The 20503-nt window shown below is 39.0% G+C and overlaps 1 protein-coding gene across 2 annotated transcripts in view; it reads left to right on the top strand.

Moving 5' to 3' along the window:
- Positions 1-20503, top strand: part of CSRNP3 (cysteine and serine rich nuclear protein 3) — a 99861-nt gene that overhangs the window by 2155 nt on the left and 77203 nt on the right. Inside the window, exon 1 of one of the 2 annotated variants that reach the window (XM_086898109.1) lies at positions 14630-15116. The exons of the other annotated variant lie outside the window; for it this stretch is intronic. Within the exon in view, the coding sequence (XP_086754235.1) occupies positions 15045-15116 (72 nt within the window). The 5' untranslated portion in view covers positions 14630-15044. Of the gene's footprint in view, positions 1-14629; positions 15117-20503 lie in introns of those variants that run through there. 2 annotated transcript variants of the gene reach the window in all.

Raw genomic sequence — 20503 nt, 5'->3', positions numbered from 1 at the left:
GGTATTGGTTTAACTCCAGCTGGCAACTAAATGCTGCACAGCTGTTTGCTCACTCCAGCGGTGGGAGAGGGGAGAATCAGAAGGGTTAAAGTTAGAAAACTTGTGGGTGAGCTAAAGGCAGTTCAGTAGGTAAAGGAAAAGCTGTGCACACAAACAAAGCCACACAAGGCACTCATCCACCATTCCCATGGGCAGGCCGGTGTTCAGCATCTGCAGGACAGCCAGGGCTCCACCACACCTAGCGGTGCCTTGGGAAGACAAACACTGTCACTTCAGACATCCCCCCTTCCCCTTTCTTCCCCCAGGTTTGTGTGCTGAGAGTGACACTGTGTGGTGTGGGATGTCCCTGGGGACAGCTGGGGGCAGCTGTCCTGGCTGTGTCCCCTCCCGGCTCCTTGTGCACCTCCGTTCTCCTCACTGGTAGGGCTGTGTGGGTGCAGGAAAGGCCTTGACTCTGTGTGAGCACATGGCAAAAACAGCCTGGAATTACCAGCATTGTGTCCAGCACAAATCCAAAGCACAGCGCCATACAAGCTGCTATGAAGAAATTTAACTCTCTCCCACCCAAACCCCACACAATAATTTAGAGAAATGTTGAGCCAGAGAATAAGAAGGTTTGAATGCTGTAAAGGCCCCAAGCAACTCGCTTGATGAGCCATTGAAAAGGGCTTACACTTGTTCATGTTCTCTAAGTTAGACCCACAGGAAAAGTACTGACAAGGTATTCTCAAGACATCAAAACAGCACAAAGAACTTTATTGGCAACTTTAGAAAATAAAAAAAACTTTGAAAAGGGTTTAATGCAGCATTCCGTCAACATAAAACACTTCTCAAAGCATTAACTTGGCCCATTCAATTTAGCAAACTCTAAGCCAGTTCAGTTTTAAGTTCTCAAAAATTCCAAGAAGAGGGAATTAGAAGAAAGAAAGACAGAAAAGATACAGAAAAGGACACATATCAGTACCAACTCCTGGATTCCAGTGGTATTCAGATAAAAATTCCAAGAAGTAGGGTCAAGACATCTGATTGCTTTGTGTTTGGTCTTAAATACCCCTTGGCCTTCCTGTGCCCTTCCCCCAGGTGGGACTTCTGGTCATTTGGCCCCTTAGGAGCTGGGTTAGGGGCTCCAGAGGTGGGGTGTGGAGTATTGCCTCCCCTGTGCCAGGAACTGGCAGCCACAGCAGGGCTGGGACACAGGCTTGAGGGTGGGGGGCATGGAGCAGGCCTGACCTGCCCCTGCCCCCTCACACATGCACTCCAGAGTCTCTCTAGATATCAGTCTTTCCAGTCTCTCACAGATGTCTCTGGCAGTGAAGACATCTTCCTAATGCGCGTATGAAAGGCATAAAAATAGAGCATTTGTGTTAAAGGAAAAAGGATTCATCAAATAGATGAAGTGGTAAGTGAAGGACTGATATGTGCATGTAAAATGATCTAGAAGATTTAATATTTTCCTTTGTTTTTTGCTGTTTCTAGTATGCATCATTATACTGTATTAGTTGATTTCTTACCTCACAACCCATTTAAGGAAGCTTATATTTTTGCTAATTCTAAAAGCTTGTCAAATGAATAATGCCATGCCATTCTGAAAGTAAAATTTTACCTTTTAAAGGTTTTCTTACTAAACTGATTGACTTTGTTGTAAATTGCTTAACTTCTTGAGGTCAGTTTAAGTACTTTTGCAGACCTTAATAAAGATGCAGATATTGTTGCTCTTCATCTCCTCATCCTGTTTGCTCCATGGCTTTGACAGGTAAAAAAAGCCTGTTGCACTTCTCATTTCCCAGGCCATTTTCTCCATTGAGAATGCCTTCCATTACTCTCAATATCCTAGTTACTTGATGTTACATCCTCAGTTACTTACAAGCACTTTGCAACTGTGCAGTTCTGTGCCAGAGTATGCAGGCTAGGTCAAAAAGGAAAGTGGGCATGGCCAAAATGGAGATAGCTGCTCTTATCTGCCCTCCAGGGAGGGGGATGAAATGAAAGTAATCCAAACTAATTGGTTTCAGTGATAATATATTCTGTATAACGTGCTGTCTGATAAACAAGTGCTGTTAGAACAGATAAAAAGAAAGTATTTCATAATTAATGGTTCTGCAAAGCAATCTGGAACCATGAGCCAGTCTACAGATAAGACTTGTACCTAGTTTCCTGGGATTCTGTTTAAATTAGTCATAATCTGATACTTCAGTAGTTATAATGTTCAAAGTTATTTTAAACATATATGAGACTGCTTTGACATATGAAAGCAGTTTTTGTAGGTAACTGTTTTGCAAAACTGTTTTCTTCAGAGTTCTCTCCAATTCATTATTGTGTCACAAATAAGCATATGTGACCTAAAGGTCACACCATTTTAGTGCAGTACTTATCACGTGATGTTCTCAAGACATTTTGTATTATATACATGTTTGACAGGAAAATAAATCTACTGCCTCAATAAGATTATAATGGGGTGCTGTAGGGGTTATGTTTGAAAATATGAATTCCATGTTATTACATGGATCCTTTGATCAGCCTGTTGGGTTTTTTTATTCACACTTCTGCAAACTGTTTGTGTTCAAGTGGGAACTGCATGACTCTGGGTTTGACACTGCCTTTTCACTTTGCTTTGAAGTGCCAACAGCTTTCTCAAAAGGCATGATGTTCTATTTTAGTAATCAAGCACTGTTTTTTGTTACCTGGTGAGAACAGATACAAAGGGCAAATTATATGTATACCCTTGAAATATTGTTTTATATAATAGCATTAGGAGTCTTCCTTTATATAGTTTGTCTTATGCAGTATTTTTCTTTTTTCTGTGTGTGTACTTTAGTCTTTTGTCTCTTCTGTTTTTTTGAGATCTGTTTGCTCAGTCCCTCTACACAAAGTACAGTAATGTAAATCACTAATATACACTTTGTACCAAATATATCTGGAAAAGACACATATGGAAGTAGGTATTTTTGCACTGGATGTAGCAGATATGAATTACAAATTTTACAAATTACCTCATTTTGTATGAACAATGTCTATATGTATGATCAGGTTTTAGTGAAAATTTGCAAAGTATTTGTGGAAGAAAGATTTGGAAGTAAGATTTGAGGCAGCATTTTGTTTTCAGGTTGAAAATGCTCAAGCATTTTTTATACAAAATGACTGTTGGTCATTTCACAGCAGACTTGTTTCTGTTATAGCCTTGCTATGTCACAACTGGCTTCTTTTGCAGTTCCCATGGCAACAAGGATTTTTGAACTGCAAAGCAGGATACTGGTTTGAGGGGGTATAAATATTCTTTATTACAAAAGAAATTCTGATCACTGAAAGCTGATCAGGAACTCTGCTGTTCCCCCTCAGGTTCCTCCCTTAATCATCTGTGTTTTGACCATGTGTTTGCACCTAAATGTGAATTCCTATTTGACAAGAACAATTACGTGTTCTAATTTTAAACATAATATAGGGAATTATGAAAAAATTGTCAAGCCTTACTGTTGTGATAGCGTAGAAAAAACCATGCTGTCTTCCAGATGCAGTCTCTACAAGCAGGAGAACACTGTATATTACTTAGAAATTTGAACGTTTATGCATTTTTGAACATTTGTATATGCTTATATAAAGTAAGGAGAGTTTAGTTGCTCAGGATTTGCCATGCTTCTGCTAAAGTTTACTTTGGCTTGAACTTGTTTTCAAGATCCATTCATAAAATATTTACTTCTTCAACAGACTCACACTAGATTTTTTAAGTGAAGGGTCTCAAATTACTGCACCCGATTCGCAAACTATAGTTTAGTAACAGTAGCAATAATTTTCTGTGTTTTTCAGTGTCTGTTCCTCACCGTCTCAGATGAGCACAAGTGGTATGGGGTGTTCAGGGGATGTTCGCAAGTAAAGCTATAAGATAAGCTTTGATAGAGTAACTCTGCTTGGGTCATTTTGTCTAAGTTAGATAGGTTTTCTGTGTTGTTGTTTTTCCTTCTGAGCACTCATTCCAAAATAAGAAGCCAGTAATTTAGATGTGTCTAGTTCCTGCCTCACTAAAGAAAGCCCCCACAGTTTAGTTTGGGTTGTTTTGTTTTGTAACTGGTGAAAAAAAAAAAAAAAAAGGAAAAGGAATTATAAAGCTGCTGAAATAAACAGTGCAGGTAAGCTAGATAATTTAATGTTGAATAGTACATCTAAGAAATTTATCCTTAAGACATGTCATGGGTAATTTGGAGATGTATTAAAACAAGTTTGGAAGATAAAGGCAGCTGCCAATGGCCTGCTGATCTTCATGTCTTGGGTTGGGAGACCTCTGTTTTCCCCTGCCACTGTCACCACACACATATACAGGATTATGAAATCATGAAAAGAAAAAGACACTGCTTTGACCTCTGCAACTAGAGCTACTTATCCAAAGACAAGCAATTCTGCTGGAGGAGAATCATACAGGGAAGAGCAACCCAGTATTTAGTAATAACTTCATCTGAATGTTAAAGACTTTTCACTACTGCTAGCACCTGTATGCTTTATAGCTGTAACAAAATTTCTTGCATATACATGAGAGAGAAATTGAGCCTAGCACCCAGAGCCAAGTATGAATACCCTGGATACACATCATTTTTTTCAAGTGAAACTAGAAGTTCTGGAATGACTAATTTTAACTTTTTCTTCTAACTACCTTCCACCAAAGTAAATTCAGAGTTAATATTGGAAAAAATGCTTACAGGCTGCAGAGGTATATAATTCATAATGTTCTATGTGATTCTGGAACATTCTGTTTGGAAATTCAAGAAACTCAAGCTGTAAAAACTGGAATTTTGGACATGGGTCTGAAAAGATTTATGGTGATGGATAGCATCTGGCAATGTATTGCATTGCCCCTCCTCCCCTGCCTACAACCTCAGCTCACTTATAAGAGCTTGAAGGCTTATTTTGGCATTTGTTTTTCTGGCTTTGCTTGCAATACTAGGCAGTGCAGTTTTTCACTGAATAATTTGTCCAGTGCTCCCTGAGAATTCAAGAGAACAGAGAATTGCTGCCTTGGGTTTTAGGCTGAAGAAATAAGAAAGTTTGGGAAAAGGAATCCCTTAAATGCAATTAAAGAATAAGAGGAGTTCAGTAACAATGTCAGGAACTCTCTGTTTTTTCTTGTGAGGATGTGAGGTTGATGATTCTGCATGAAGCTCGACGAATGGGTTGAACAGCTAGCTTCTGCGTCTCTGTTGAGACACATTAGGAGTGACAATGTGATGACATAATCACTGACCCCAGATTGTTCTCGGCTATAAATCCTCTGGTTGCAGTCTCCACTGTTTCTCTGCATGTGCCGTTCACGTTTAAGGGCTTTTCAGATCATCTCCAGCACCATCTGCTGCATAATGGAAAGAAAACAATTGTGCTGTGTGTGGAGCCAGCTGACTCCCTGAGTAGAGTTGGGGGTTTGCAAAATCCATCTCATCTCGAAGAACTTGTCTGTCTGCTTGTTCTCACTGCCATACTGAGCGCTTGTCACTAGGCTGCCATTATGCATGAAAAATAAAACAAAGTAGGAACTCATTTACAGGGACATGCATGGTTTTGAGCTTTATGTGTCTTCTCATGCTCGTGTACAAGGAATATCGAACATCCTGATGTCCCCTAATTGGAACAAGGGAAATGTTGCATTTGAAGCATCTTGTCAGTATGAGTGTGCTGGTAACACTTGTGCACTGGCGATGGGGAAATAACCAACAGGATTAACTGCAAGCGTTCACTAGGTGTCAGTGCCTGATTGCGCCGAACTGATGTTCTTGCTGAGTTCTTTGATTGTGGTACCTCCCTTATGAAGAGGGATTTTAAAGAAAATTCCCACTTTTGTTTCCAGAATGCAATGTGGATTACATTTAAGAATAACTAATGAATAAAATTAATTACTTCAGTCTTTTTTTTTTTTTTAAGGAACAGTCTGATAAAAATGCTGATATTAAAATAAAATTGCTACCATGTTTTGTGCTTAATAAAGATAATTTAAAGACCTAGAATAGCTCCTGACTTGATCACTATCAGGCTTTCTTGTCAGCATCTGGTATATTACTAATGAAATGCTCTACTTGTACTACTGCTGATCCTGGGTGTGACCTAAATTCCTGTTGTTTTGTAGAAAAATTGTAGTTTTTATAGTGATACATTATCTGTAAAATGAGTACATTCACTTAATTATTATCAAAACTATTGTTTTCTTTAAGAGATGTTAAAGATCAAATCTGAAAATGTCAGTCAAAGAGGAGGAAAGCCCCATGAATATAGCTAAAACTGCCTGGTTTTCTGTTCTCTTATCATATTGTTCCCCTAGAATGAAATGTAATGTTTATTAGAATATATTGAATTGCTTACATCTCATTATTAAATTTTTAAGAAAGATGCACTACAAAAATTGATTAAAGTTTTTAAAACAGATCTAAATTCATATTTAGTTTAGTTTTAGTGATAGATTATTAGGGAACTCGTCTTTCCAATCTATATAGAGTGATCATCATTCATCTAGAAATTTAAATTGTTCCAAAATGGGTATTTTTTGTGTTGCTTGTGAAAGTGTTTGGTGAGAACTGTACAGTAGTAGGTTAAAATAGCAAAGAGTCATTCATGTGATATATGAAAATATTTGAAATGGCTTTCCTGTATCTTCCAGTTTATTTTGAACTTCTCCTATTATATTTTAATCCATAACACTGAGTGGATGATACCCTTTACCCTTTTAATCTGTTTACAAGTGAGGCCTTTTTTAGAACTGTTCCAGCTTACCCTCCGGGAAGTGCCAATGGTCACGCTAAATAGATAAGAGAAGTTAACAAAAGACAAAGTTTTTGACTTGTGCTGTACACTCTATTTCTACATATTCAGCAGGTAGCAGAGATACTGAAGGAATTGTCTAACGGCCAACCTTCAGTGCTTTCCCTGTTTGATGTAGCTGAATAAGGGTTCCATCTTTGACGCCATCTTTGTTTCATCACACCACCTACCTGTGAGATAGGAACCATGTGATCATCAAAGGCAGATTTCTTCTGCCCCAGAGTTCCTCCAGTTACATTTAAGCACTGCATATCTCATCGTGGGACAAAGCTACCTGACTGGACAGGTTTTTCAGACAATTTTTGATTGAGTTTGTATAAGAAGATCTGTAAGGGATACAGTAGGAAGATTGTGGAGACCATTGTCTCCACCTCTCCCTTGCCAACACACTGAATATAAACACTTGTTCTAAATAAAGGATAGCTTGAATGACTTCTCATTGCATATGACTCTGATTTTGTATGTCTGAACACTGAAGGGAAGCCTGTTCTCCAGCTTCTATTGCTCATTAACTTCACCAGAAATTATTATCTGTTCACAATGATGCAAAATAAAGCAGACTCTGTCACTGCTTTGAAAATCGTTCCTAGCCTAAGGCTTAACAATTTGTGTAAGAAGTGAGGCTTTTTTGGTTTTAATGACAACTTTGGGATTCTTCCAGAACCTCTCTTCAGAAGCTGATCTGTGTGAAAAGAGCTTTCTCTGCCCAGTGACAATTTTTTTTGTCTTTCCTTGTTTGACATGTCTTGAGAAAGCTGTTGTTTTAGGTTGTAATGCAGGATGTAAGCGAAAGTATGTATTCTATTGCCATCTGTTATAACCAGGTAGGGCAGTGTTCTTTATCCCTTCTACAACCCATCCTCCCTCCAGGGGGAGGATCTTCTGTTGAGGGGCCATTGAGCCTCACAGCATGACTGATAAAATGTCATCATCCTACTGTGAGATGCTCCACCCAGGGGGAGGAGCCAAGCATTCCTACCTGGATATCAATGAGACTCAGGACACCACAGCCAGCCTTTCTCCACTGGATTCCCAGAGGAAGACCACACCCATCTACACAACCACGGGACCTTCAGAGGAAAACGTCACCCTTCTACAGGATCACTGCTTCAACAGAACCACATCTGTCACTCCAGGAGGACTGCAGCCACCATTTAATTGGACTGCTACCAACACCCAGACCAACAGGGTGTCAGGGTATATTGTGACTGTCAGTGTTTTTTATTTTTGTACTACTGCATTTGTATTTTAATTTTCCTGGTAAAGAGCTATTATTCCTATTCTCAATATCTTTGCCTGAGAGCCCCTTAATTTCAAAACTGCAGTAATTTGGAGGGACGAGGTTTACACTTTCCATTTCAAGGGAGGCTCCTACCTTCCTTAGCAGACACCTGTCTTTCAAATCAGGACAGCTGTTTAAATTAGTTCCTGGTTGTTGTTTTTGACTACCTTGCTTTTCACTGCCAATCCTGACGTCCTGTTGGTATGGCTCCTTCAAAGTTTTTGATTCTGCAAAGCGTTTTCTTTCAGGCCTGCTGCTGCAATGATGGTGATTAAAACAGCATTTGCAAGTCAGGAAATCCATTTGATGTCTCTCTGCAGCTACAGCTTTTAAAGTAATGCTTACTGTGTTTTTAACGTAGCCAGTAGAACTTGTATCTGCAAAACATGTAAAGAGAAATGCAGTCATCCTGCATTTCACTGGGGCTTCCACCTTGCTGGAATGAATATACTAGCACCGTAGGATATCTGAATTTGTAAGCTTTAGAGTACAGTCAGCTCTGTGCACTGGAAAGCCAAAGCATTGATCTCTTTTCTATGGGTGAACTCTTTATGTAATTGGATTTTCTCTTCTACCAGTGATAGACATATACTTGTTTGTTATAGTTGAGAGCAGTTCCTAAGAAAATGAGAGACTTGGATACTGTTTCTTCTTGGCCTGAAAGTGTTGAAATTGACACCTGCATCTTTCAGAGATACAATGTAATGAACAAGCTAGAAAATAATGTGGGGGGGGATAGTGCTAAGCAAGGGCATGCCATTTCTCTTGGTTGATATTAGATGAAATGGGGCATGACGCTCTAATACTGGATCACTCACTTGTGTGTAAGGATAGCTGGGCTTTTTTGTTTGCAAGATTGATTTGGAAATAGGGATTAGACTCTTGTTCCCTGCCAAGTGAATGTTCTCTTCTAGAATGCTTTTGCAGATCAGTTTGTGAAGACACAAGTTGATTTTTGCAGGGCACTGCTTTTTTCGGTGCAGCTGAAATTTCTGTCACTTGGGGAATGAGGACATTTTAATTTATCAGCAATATTATGTACATTTTGAATTCCACCTTGGCTATGATGGAGCAAAAAGGTAAATGATGACCTTTCATTTTGCAAGGGGACAAATTAGACACACTTTGAATTTCTGAAAAAGCAACTGGTCTTTCATATAATTTTTCCCTACTTTTTTCTAACAGCTCTGCCACTTAGAAGCTTTAAATTTGCTTACTGTTCATGCAATAGCTTAACTTAATGCCCTACTCATTATCTTTTGTGATTAAAGATCTTTAATCTTTGTGATGCATAACTTCTTACGTTTGTTTCATGTACAATGGTGATTTTTCTTTAAAGAGCTAATTACGTTATGAAAAACACACATTAGGACAAAACCATACATGGAACAGGCATGAGAATGGCCCCGAGGAAGTGGTTGTATGAAAGGCTGGTTTTACTGGTTAGTCACATGTCCATGTGAACTGGACATGATTTCCTTGGGTCTCTTTCTTTGTCTCTTTTGGTGAGCTATGCATCAGCAGTACTGGGGGAAGAAACACTGAGTATTGTCAATAGCAACAGTGCATGGCCCTTCTTAAAAGTATACATGGGGTAAAGGAGGAGCTCCTTCAGTCAGTTCTGGAATTAAATTTTGCGCGTGTATTTAAAAATGTAGTACTTTTATTGGTATAAATGTAAAACAATGTACATTTTTTATACCAGAAATTGTTATAAAAAAAATAAAGCCTGTATAATGTACTTGAGGAGCTGATTCACCATTTGATACCTCTTTTGTTCACTGGTTGGCACATGGATAGATGCAGCATGTGGCACAAAATCCAAAGTCTACTACAGGAGAAGGGTGACTTTTAAATATCAGCCCTCTGACCTCTGGTAATCTGTGTGAACTGACTGTGGGCAGCCCCATAATCCCCAATAAAACTAAAAGGTTAAGGGCTACTTTTAGTGACCAGCATGAATGAATATGAATAATATAATAACCAGTAGGTAAGGCTGAAGATAGGATAGTTGTAGACTCATGAATGAAGCTGGGCAGGGTAGAGAGGGCAGAAACTTGCCAGGAAAAACAAAATTAGGAGGATTGGTTGAAATCCATCATGTGATTGAAACCAGGATGATAATATTTAGCATAAAATTTATCTAAATCTAGTTGATTTTTAATTTTACTCTTGAAAAAAATGAGAGATGCCCAGAGTTGGGGTAAGCATTAAATGTTTAGAGGAAATTTATTTATATATTATCCCTGTTCTTAATGTTTTCCCACCTCTCCTGTTTGAATTAGATGTTTGTAACTAATTGTGGTACAGCTGCTTAAGCTTGTAATATTTGGCTTCATGTATTGATGTTTCTGTACGTTTTATTAACCTTAACGTCTTCATCAAGTCAGTGCATTAGTAGAGGAGGAGGAATATAAATAAAAGAAGAAACTCTTGCCTGCAAAATAAGCAGAAAAAGAACCCTTATTAATCTTTCAGGTACTCAGCTATGTTGACTAAGTAAAATCTCGTAAGATGCCTGTGTCAGCAGTGAAAAGCGGTGTTCCTCCCTGACCTAGCAGCTGTCAGTCTGTCTGTGTTCAACAAGGGGTAGTACCTCCTCTTTTCCATTAATGTGCTGTGCTCCAGCAGATAAGGCTGAAAGCCAAGAATTTTTATTTACCACTAATAAAAACTGGGTTAATAAACTTTTTCAGGTTTGTTTAACTTTTCCTTTCATGAAGCGTAGATTATGGTTCAAGAGAAGCTTGTTTTTGAGGTCTGATGTTTTAGGCTTTTGTATTGTTATCTAGTTATGAGAAGTCAATTCTGGATTTTGGGAAGTGCTTACCTGACTAAGTCGGTATGCAAATAAGCAAAATTGGAAATAATTTCTATGGTAGAAAGCTGCTTTACATGATAGTCACAGATGAGTTAATAGAAAGTCATGTATATTCTTGTGCAAAAGTTCTTGCTTACCTTTTGTCTCTTTTTGTGTCATTTGCTATATGACTTCTGTTTTGACTGAAGGCAGATGTCTATACTTCTGAGCTGATTGAAGGAATATAAATTGAATGTTGGTAAGTGGGTGGGAGTCTGAGAAACTTGAAATTTATGTAACATGCATTTCTAAGAGGTTAAAATTAGTTTGCCTTGAATATGTTTTTCAGTCTTGCCCGAGATTTGTTCTCACCTGGCACTATTTTCACGGAGGTTTCTGTGGTGTGGGTTTTTTGTTTTTTTTTCCTTTTGGTTGGTTGGTTTTGGCTTTAATTTTACTTGATTTCACACAAGCTCTCTACATATATCTTAAGAAGAACATTTGGTTTGGTTTTCCTTGGTTTTGTTTATCAAGGATTATCTCTCATTCAGGAGATCTCTTAGATCTAACATCTGAAACATGACACACCTTCCTGGGGTCCTGTTTGCAGAACCATGAATGAGGGTCTTATTTGTAGTCCCATGGGAGACATTTGTTTCAACATCCAAAGAACAATCTTACAGAACAGCAATTTTGCTGTGGGAGACCTGACCTCTCACAACAGGTCAGGTGATAGCTTTTCTGCTCCTGAGCTGGCCAGTAGCCACTGCTTGTCTTAGGCAAATGCCTGAGCCTGCAGTCAGCCTGGTGAATAGACTGGTGACGGGTCTCAAAAGTCTGCCTGGAGCATTCGCTAAACATCAAGCTCCACTCGTGCCTTCATGAAGGATATTAGAGCTGCTCTTGCACTTGACAGGAGAGATCTACAGTAATTGGTTTTAGTGAAGGACTGTGTGATAAGCTATCATAAGGTTACATAACCTGAGGATACCTGCTGGGATCCAGGGGCTGTGAGGGCCTGTGCAGTGTATCAAGTGGAGATCAAGAGATGTTAGTTATCAGTAATCAGAGTTCTTTGAGATATGTACATCTACAAGACCATTTTGCTCCTAGCCATTGCTTTACCTTCTCTCCTGCTTGGAAAGATTTGTGTTTCAGAAGAAACTAAGATGGTAAAGAAGATGCTACCCAGTACCCCAGCCTGAAGGTTTATTCAGGAAGGAGGCAATCCTGTTGAACTATTTCTTACAGGGATTACCAAAAGAAAGTTAATTCTTTGTAGAGTCAGAGAAAACAAAAATAAGTATTTTAGTAGCAATAGATATAATCAGTTGTTGCAGGAATCTGGTGAAGCAGCTTTCTGGTGTAGGAATCTGGAATCTGCTGCTTTCTGGTGAAGCTTTCCTTTTTTCCAGTGTAATAGCTCTGGAGAAAAAAGATATGTGTTGTTTAGAGTATCAAGTATAGGTAAGTTAAAAAAAGAGGAGAAATACCCAAACAAATACAAGTACAAAAAGTAATTCCTTGAGTCACAGCAGGGACTAGGTACAAACCTGGATTGTTTCCCTTTCTCCATCTCTGTGTATATGTGGTTAATTACTCCAATGATGGCGCTTAGAGTTGGAAAGCTTTGCTAGGATTTAGCAGGTGCTGGCTCTGGAAAGGGCCAGTCGGGTCCAGGTGCTCTGCCGGGGAGCAGCCAGTGCAGCAGGTGGCTTGGAAGGAGTAGGTGAGACAGAAGCCGAGGGCAGCTCAGCAGTGTGGAGCAGCTCAGGCCTGGGGGTGGCTGCCAGGCTGCCTGGTGGGGAGGCAGGTCTGGGATCCCTCGGGGGCAGGGGCCAGGTCCCAGCAGGGCTGCAGCAGTGGGAGCACAGCTCCAGCAGGGGCCAGGGGCAAGAGGCTGAACTTGAAGGAAGGGTCCTGGCGAAGGGTGGGCAGGGGCTGCTGCTGCCTTCCTCTCTCAGGGCCACCGGCTGTGCTGTCTGTAGGTTGGCGTTGTGCCCAGGCAGCCAAACGCCCCCAACCTGCACTGGAGAATGTCCTCAGCACCCTGCAGAAGTGAATTTCATACATTTAAAATGCATTTATCATGTAAACCACTTTCCTCAATTCTTGATGTGCAAACTGGGGCAAGTTCCACGGAAGGACTGTCTGATGTTACACAGAAATCTGAGGAAACTGGGAAGGTTCTGGAGATTGCACAGAGCTTGCTGCTTAGGGAGGCTTTTTGTGCAGCCCTTGTGGAGTATGGGAAAATCAGCAGCCTACTTAATGCTAATCAGTATTTCCAGCAATGCTGTTTGTGTTTTGCTTTAGAAACAGTCTGTATTGAGTTGCTTCATTCTGTGACTGTTGTAGAGCTATTGGGGTTTTTGTTGGTAATACTCTCCTATTTTAATAGTAGATTTTGCAAGGCGTTCTAATTTACTTGTTTATACTGCCCGTTTTTCTGACTAGCTATTCTGATGGTGTTTTGGGAATGGAACAGTGCTGCACCTTGCATCTTTATTTAAAAAATGTTTATTAAGTCTAGTTGTGGCACTACAGTTCTGTATGTCTGTTTATTTCTCTCAGCACTCAGGCTGGTTTAAAGGTGAAGTATTGGTGCTCAACTCCAAATTTCTTTCTGCAGATCAAAAAGAAAATAAATTTGAAGTCTTCCAACCAATTGCTTATCAGGGCAAAATGTCTTTTTAGGTGTCCCTCAGTATTCTCTTTTTTTCCCCACTAAAGAAAATGGTATTGATTTTTTGGATTTGAAACCTAATAGTTTTTTAATCCTTGCAGGAAGGGATTTCCATTTTTCTAGGCATCTAAGAAGAGATTTTATGTTAAACTGAGGTAATGTGGTTAAAAAACACCTATTTTACTTGTAAAGACAGAATCTGAATATTACGCACAGGATCTGCTGGCAGTTTGTTGTGATAAGACTGACAGCTAATTTTTTAGAAGCTAAATCAGCTATCACTTTGTAGTGAAAGTATGCTAATTGGTATAGTCTTGCTGTGGTTAAAGATCAATAATTCATTGAAGAGAACAGATGCTTGTATTTAAAAGAATTCACAGTTAATTTTATTGGAAAGCTATAGCGGGAGATTAAAATTTGTAAACACAAAGGTATTTGTCAGCTTCTGCTGCTTAATATTTTCCTTTAAAAGGGAAATCCCAGAGTACAAATGCTTTGATATGGCAGTAAATGACATCTTAGCTAAGAAGACTCATGTATGATTTTGATTTTAAATGTAATTAAACTGTCATAAACTAAATGTGATGCTGTTGTCTTCAACTGAGCTGATACCTACCTGATTTATATAGAAAGGTAGAAAATAAAAATTCTCTATTCTTGGAAAAAAAAAATTCAAACTAGATTTAAGAGGCTACAAAGAGGTTAGGAGTATATTTCAGGCATGTAAGTTGAAAATTGTTCACCTAGTCATTCTCTGCATTTGAATTCTTAATTTAGGTAGGAAGTTTTGTGTAAAGTTCATGCAGCACACTGAATGTTGGCTACTGTATTATAAATGCAGTAAAATAAATGCACGTGCACAAGCTAGACAGGTAGAGTTTTACATAGCTAACATTCAAGAAAAAGTATCTACTAATTACTCTTTTTGAGGTATTTTATAAATACTGCCTCAAACAGAAAAAACCACTTATTTTGTGGGAAATTCCTGGCATCTGTCTCTGAATTATTCTAATTTGCATTGAGATTTCAGATCCTTGTTTGTATAAAAAGCACCACTGTTGCTTTGATAATCACAAGCTTTCCTAAATACACAGCAGCACTCTTCACTGAAGATTTGGATAGCTGAGTCAGTCTCAAAGAATGTATACAGGCAGTAACTGTGTTCCTACAGCTGTTTGCTTGTTTTTTCCTTACAAAAAGGAGCTGAAAGGGAGAATTCCTATTCAGTAGGGGAGCTGAAGGTTTATTAATAGACTTTTTTTTTTCCTTCTCTTTAAATTTTGTCATTACCTTTTAGTACCGAGTGTCCTCACTGACTACTAAGTAGCTTATTAAAGCTGGTTTTTAGATGTGCTTTTTTGTTGTTTTCTTCTTGCTGTTTTCCCATTTTGCTGGCATGCAGATGGGGGTGGGGAGTGGGAAATAAGGGAGAGAGCATGTTCCAGAGGATGCCAGGATGACTTCAGTTATTGGATGGCTGCTGTCTGATGGATGGAAAAAGGGGAGTAAACCTTTCATTCTGCACTGACAGAGCTGAAACACAGAAACCCGATTTACAGGTAAGGGTGAAAAAAATTCCTGTTATGAATATCTATTCTTGATCCTTGCCACAACATTTCTTGGATATAAAAATGCATGTGCAAACATCTTGCTCGTTCCTCACAAATGACTCTGAAGCAGCTTTTCCCGTTATTATTTCTCCTGCCTTGGAGGTTTCAACGGATGTGAGACCCATAAACAGTGAAATCATAGGCATGCCTGATGCTGGCAGCTTTCTCATGTGACAGGATACGCATTGCATCTCATTGATGCTGAAGTTGCTCAGTAAGCTGTAGGAAAAGAGGTCATTTTGTGTGATGGAAATACTCACTGTTGAAATACAGTGTATGCTACCAACAGGAAGAGAGTGCTGGAAGATCTGAAAATGTTTTCTTTGAGTTTGGATAGAAAAATGAACTGCTTCTGAAACTGTCTTATTTAGTGGTGGACAAACAGTAAGAATGGCTCCTCAGAACTACTGAAAGGGATTTTGTAGCTTTTTTTCATTATTTTTAGGTTTGGAATGAATGTGGTTGATAATTCAGGTATAAAATAATCTTTGTCATAAAAGAAAAAAAGGTGCATATAATTATGTGTATGAGGCAGATAAATCTTGTAGTACCTACAGCATTTACGTAAGAGTTTTAATAAATTGTTGAAATAGCTTGCTTCTGCAGAGTTTGTGTTAGCAGCAGCTGTTAGTTCACACAGTGTAGAGATGGCAGGCAGCAAATGAATTGTTTGGTACAGAAAGTAGATTTGTTTATCAAGTCATGTTATATGAGACTATAGGACTACAGGTAGAAAGAAGTCCTTGCCCCACTTAAACAGGGGGGTATATTAGGATATTTTGTTATTCACCTCACTGGGGCAAGGATTTCAATGAGTCAGCTCTCTATTGACTTACCTCTACATTTTACATGTAGGAAATAATTGTTATACAGGACTCTCTTTTTCTGGTTTGAAGCAAAAATATTAATTGATGTAAATAAATTGTGATTACAATTTATTTGAGTGTATATGTATTTTTGAAGCTAAAATGGTGGAATTTAGTTTTAATAGATTTCAGAGATTAAAATCAGTAAATGCATGAATCTATTTTTGTTGTATTCACTGAGAGAATTCCCTGAAAGCAGACCTACAATTAGTAAAAATTTGTCCCATAAAAAAAAACTGGAACAAGTCAATAGAACTCTTATGAATGCTAAAAAGGACTGGAAGAAGCTTTGTCCACTGTCCACTTACTTATGTACCTTATCATTGGGAGTGGTGTCCTTTTCTCCTAGCTGTTTCTTCAGAAAATGGAGCCTGGTATGTTTGCTAAAAAAAAAAATAAAATTAAAAAAATTAGTAATTTGCAGCAAATGTCAGTGATTCACAAAATTGTTCTGGAAGACTGGTGAGCTGTACCTTTTGTTGGGTTGGGGTTTTTTTTGTTATACTGGCACTGTTTACCAGTGTAAACACTGGTAGATAACACTGACTGAAAAATAGTGGAGTTGTATGCTAATATTTGTTATTTGTAGGTAATGGATATGTATCTGAACGCGTAAGCTCAACTGTTAAATTACAGTCTCAAATCCATGTATTCCAATCGCTTTCCCCTCATCAAATGAGAAATCTGACTCAGAAATGCTCCAGTAACAGAGAGGAGTTGATGAAAACAGAGATGTAGTTCCACATGTGTTTAAATTATTCTGTCTCCTTGGAAACGCTTCTGCTGCAGATGGATTTGGCTTTTGGTGGCTAAAAATATCTACCGCTTAATAATGACAGCATGAAAGATACTGAATAAAACTACTGTGCTGTCACTAGTTTTAAAGTTCTCTAATGATTCAGGTATTCTACATGAACTACAGATTTGCATTTTCTGTCCAGCATTCACTGTCAGCTGCTGCCAGCATTCACCAGCTCCATGGAAATGAGATAAGCTCATTAGCCTTGGTTGGAGACCCTGCTGAGAAGGGAGCATGTGAGTGGGAGGTATACTAGATAAAGTAGAAAGCAGGTAGAAAGTTGGTTAAAAAAAATTCATAGTGGTGATGCAGCTAAGGAGTTGTATAATATTTGAAGATATAGGCTTAGTCCCAGGGAAGTCAATAGAAAAAGTGTGCTTAAGCACTGACTTTGTAAGTTAACAACCTGCAAATGAAATAATTTTTTTTTCTTTTATTTATTGGATTAGTGAATGCTTCCTTATCAGTTGTATGTGCAGATGACTGAAATATCATGCAGAGAGTTTTAAGTAAAATATTAAATTATCTTAAGCAAAAGCCAAAACCTGTATCTCTAAAAATTTTGTTACAAGCAAGAAATAGCATTCAATTACTTAGCATTGCTGAGCAGTTTCATCTTTTAAGGAATTAATTATTTTCAGTTAAGAATGCATAACTGTTCCCTGCAGCAACTGGACTCAGTGATCCTTGTGGGTCTCTTCCAACCTGGGATATTCTATCATACTACTTTTTTAAATCCAGTTCTTCATTATTTATCCCTTCCACATATCATAACTTGTTTTGTTGTTTGCTGGTATTCAGTATAAATTAAAAATACCAGTTTTTTTCTGTTTCTGCTTCTTTCCCATTGGATGACTTCCTGCTAGTGCCTAGAAAACAGAACAAATAACAAACATTTTCTTAGTGAGCTAAATATACCTCTCTTATTCTTTTATTTTCTTGGTGTATGTATATAATTTCTGGTAGCATATGTTAGTCAGTATGCTGATTCATTTTTCATCATTGAAAAGTGCATTTTTCCTGTTATGAAATGTTTTAAAGACAGCATTAAAATATTACAAGGTATTGTGACACATAATAATAATTAATCCTCTGCAAATTAATACTAAAACCATTTTTAACTGGCATCACAAGTGCCAAAGGTTAATTAAAGCGAGTACTTGCTTTTGATTACTTGAAATCACAGAATCAATTGGGTTGGAAAAGATGTCTGAGCTTACTGAATGCAACCTATGACCAAACACCACCATGGTAACTAGGCCATGGCACTAAGTGCCAAGTCCAGTCTTTCCTTAAACACCTCCCTGGGCAGTCATTTCCAATATCTAGTCACCTTTTCTGTGAAGAAATTCTTCCTTATGTCCAGCTTAAACCCCCGTGGCACAGGTTAAGACTGTGACCTCTTGTTCTGTTGCTGCTTGCCTGGGGGAAGAGACCGACCCTCACCTGGCTATAGCCTCCTTGCAGGGGGTTGCAGGCAGTGATAAGGTCCCCCCACGCCTCCTCCAGGCTAAACACCCACAGCTCCCTCAGCCACTGCCAACCAGTGCCCCAAGGACCCTTCCCACTGGGCCACTTCCCAGCCACTCTGCTCCCAGCCTGTAGCACTGCATGGGGCTGTTGTATCCTGAGTGTAGGACCCAGCACTTGGTCATGGTGAACTTCATAGCCCTGGTCTGGCCCATCGATCCAGCCTGCCCAGGTCTCTCCCCAGGGCCTTCCTGCCCTCAAGCAGATCGACACCCTGACCTAACCGGAAATTTGCTAACGGTAGACTCAATCCCCTCATCATCAGTAAAGATACTAAACAGTGCTGGGCCCAGCACTGATCCCTGAGGGACACCACTCATGACAGGACACCAACTGGATGCAGCAGTGTTTGCCATCACCCTCTGGGCCCATCCATCCATCCAGACAGTTCTTAACCCAGCAAAACAAGTGAGAGGAAAGGATATGAGGAATGAAAGAGATCTTTCATTCTATATGAGACTATCAGCATATTAAGAAAGCAAATAATTAAATGGATTATAGCAACTTTTCTATGAGTCTTCTTGAGAATAATTTGTTTTCAACTAAGGTGGAAAAACCTGAGTTGCTTTAATTTAAACCTCCTTTTCCTGTATCTGTAGTTTAAGATTCTATGGATATAATAAGTAATCTAAACATTATTTGAGGAAGTTAAGGTGTGATACATTGCTAGAAGTGCATCTTTGCATTTTATAGTGGTAGCCAAGTTGTGCCAATTTGTCATGAATCCTTTGGGTTTTGGATATAGAAGCGGAGGTTCTCATCTGGTAAAAATAGTAACGAGAAAGTTTATTACATATTGCCTGTGATGTCTAGGTTGTGAAAGATAGTGATGATAACATGGAGGAAGTACTGCAGCTTTTTTTTTTTTTTTCCTGGTTTGGTTTGGCTTTTTTTATAGCAAGTTGCAAACAGATGAGCTGAGGATTCTGCCAGTCGAGATTTTTCCAGCAATTTTCAGCATAGCTTGTTCATGTGTGAAGAGAATACTGTGCTGTACAGTTAATATCAGACCACAAGGTGAAGACAATCTTACCATGTTTGCTACTCTGCAGAAAATCTCCAACATACCCACTCATCTTGTTTTATACTGTAATTTTCTAAAGTTAGTCCTTTTTTTATCTTGCCATGTAGAAGTATTACTATTATTGTCAAAAACTGGCCAGAACAAGGTATGAAATATTTGGTCATTTTTTACATACAATTTGCATCTGCTCTTCCCTGTCACCACTTGGTCATGTGCACACATCCTTTTAGTACTTACACAGTTAAACTGGAAGAATCTGTTCCTGTATTTTTAGAAGAAAAAAAAAAAAAAAAAAAAGAGGAAAACCTTGTTCAGGGCGAGTTTTGCAAATATGGTTCGGTATAGTTTTGTGTTACAAGTTCATGCTGCTGCTTTTGGAATTCAGATTTCTGAATTTGGACATGTTGAGTGTTTTTGTGAGTTTGTTTGTTTTGTTTTCATTGGTTGTATTTTTGAAAATCTATTAAACACTAAGTATTTCAGAGTAGAGAGTGGCAGCCCCCTGTGTCAAGATGCAGAGAACATGGAGCAAAAGAGGAGAGCTGTTAAATTCATGCTCTCTCTCTCTACTGGCTTTGATGGTAGTGCCAAAGGAACTATGTGCTAATGCAGCATGTAACAGGGAGCTGAGTGACGTGTACTGGGGCTGGAGAGGGGGAAAGGTCCCTTTGACCTGTACCAGCCATGGCCATGCTGTACTTTGGCAGGAGATACACAGGATTCCCTGCCATGTTCTGCCATTCCTCTGCAGGCAGGGTGCAAGATTGATGTTCATGAAGGAGCAGCGTGGAAAATCAGTACTGAAATGGTATGAAAAGGTGTTGCAGTGAGCCAGTTAGTATTACTACATGGGCTAATCTGGGCAAAATTTATAATAAAGGCCACTCAAGAAGTTGATAGCATTCCAGTCTTCATTACAAGCTGGGCCCTACTGCCATTTTTGCAGCTGGAAGCAGCATAATGCAAAGCTGCTGTGCCAAATACACGGCTGCCAGTCTTGGAACGTCATTCCAGTTGCTGGGAAGTTGCTAAGCAAGCCAAATGTTGCATGTCCTTTTGCAAAGAGGTGCAGTAAAGATGTGTTGGTAGTATGCTGTCTTCCAGGTAACAGACAGGA

Source organism: Cyanistes caeruleus, chromosome 7 (genome assembly GCF_971803275.1).
Source record: "Cyanistes caeruleus chromosome 7, bCyaCae1.hap1.1, whole genome shotgun sequence".
Taxonomy (NCBI): Eukaryota; Metazoa; Chordata; class Aves; order Passeriformes; family Paridae; genus Cyanistes; species Cyanistes caeruleus.
This window is presented reverse-complemented; position numbering and strand designations above follow the sequence as displayed.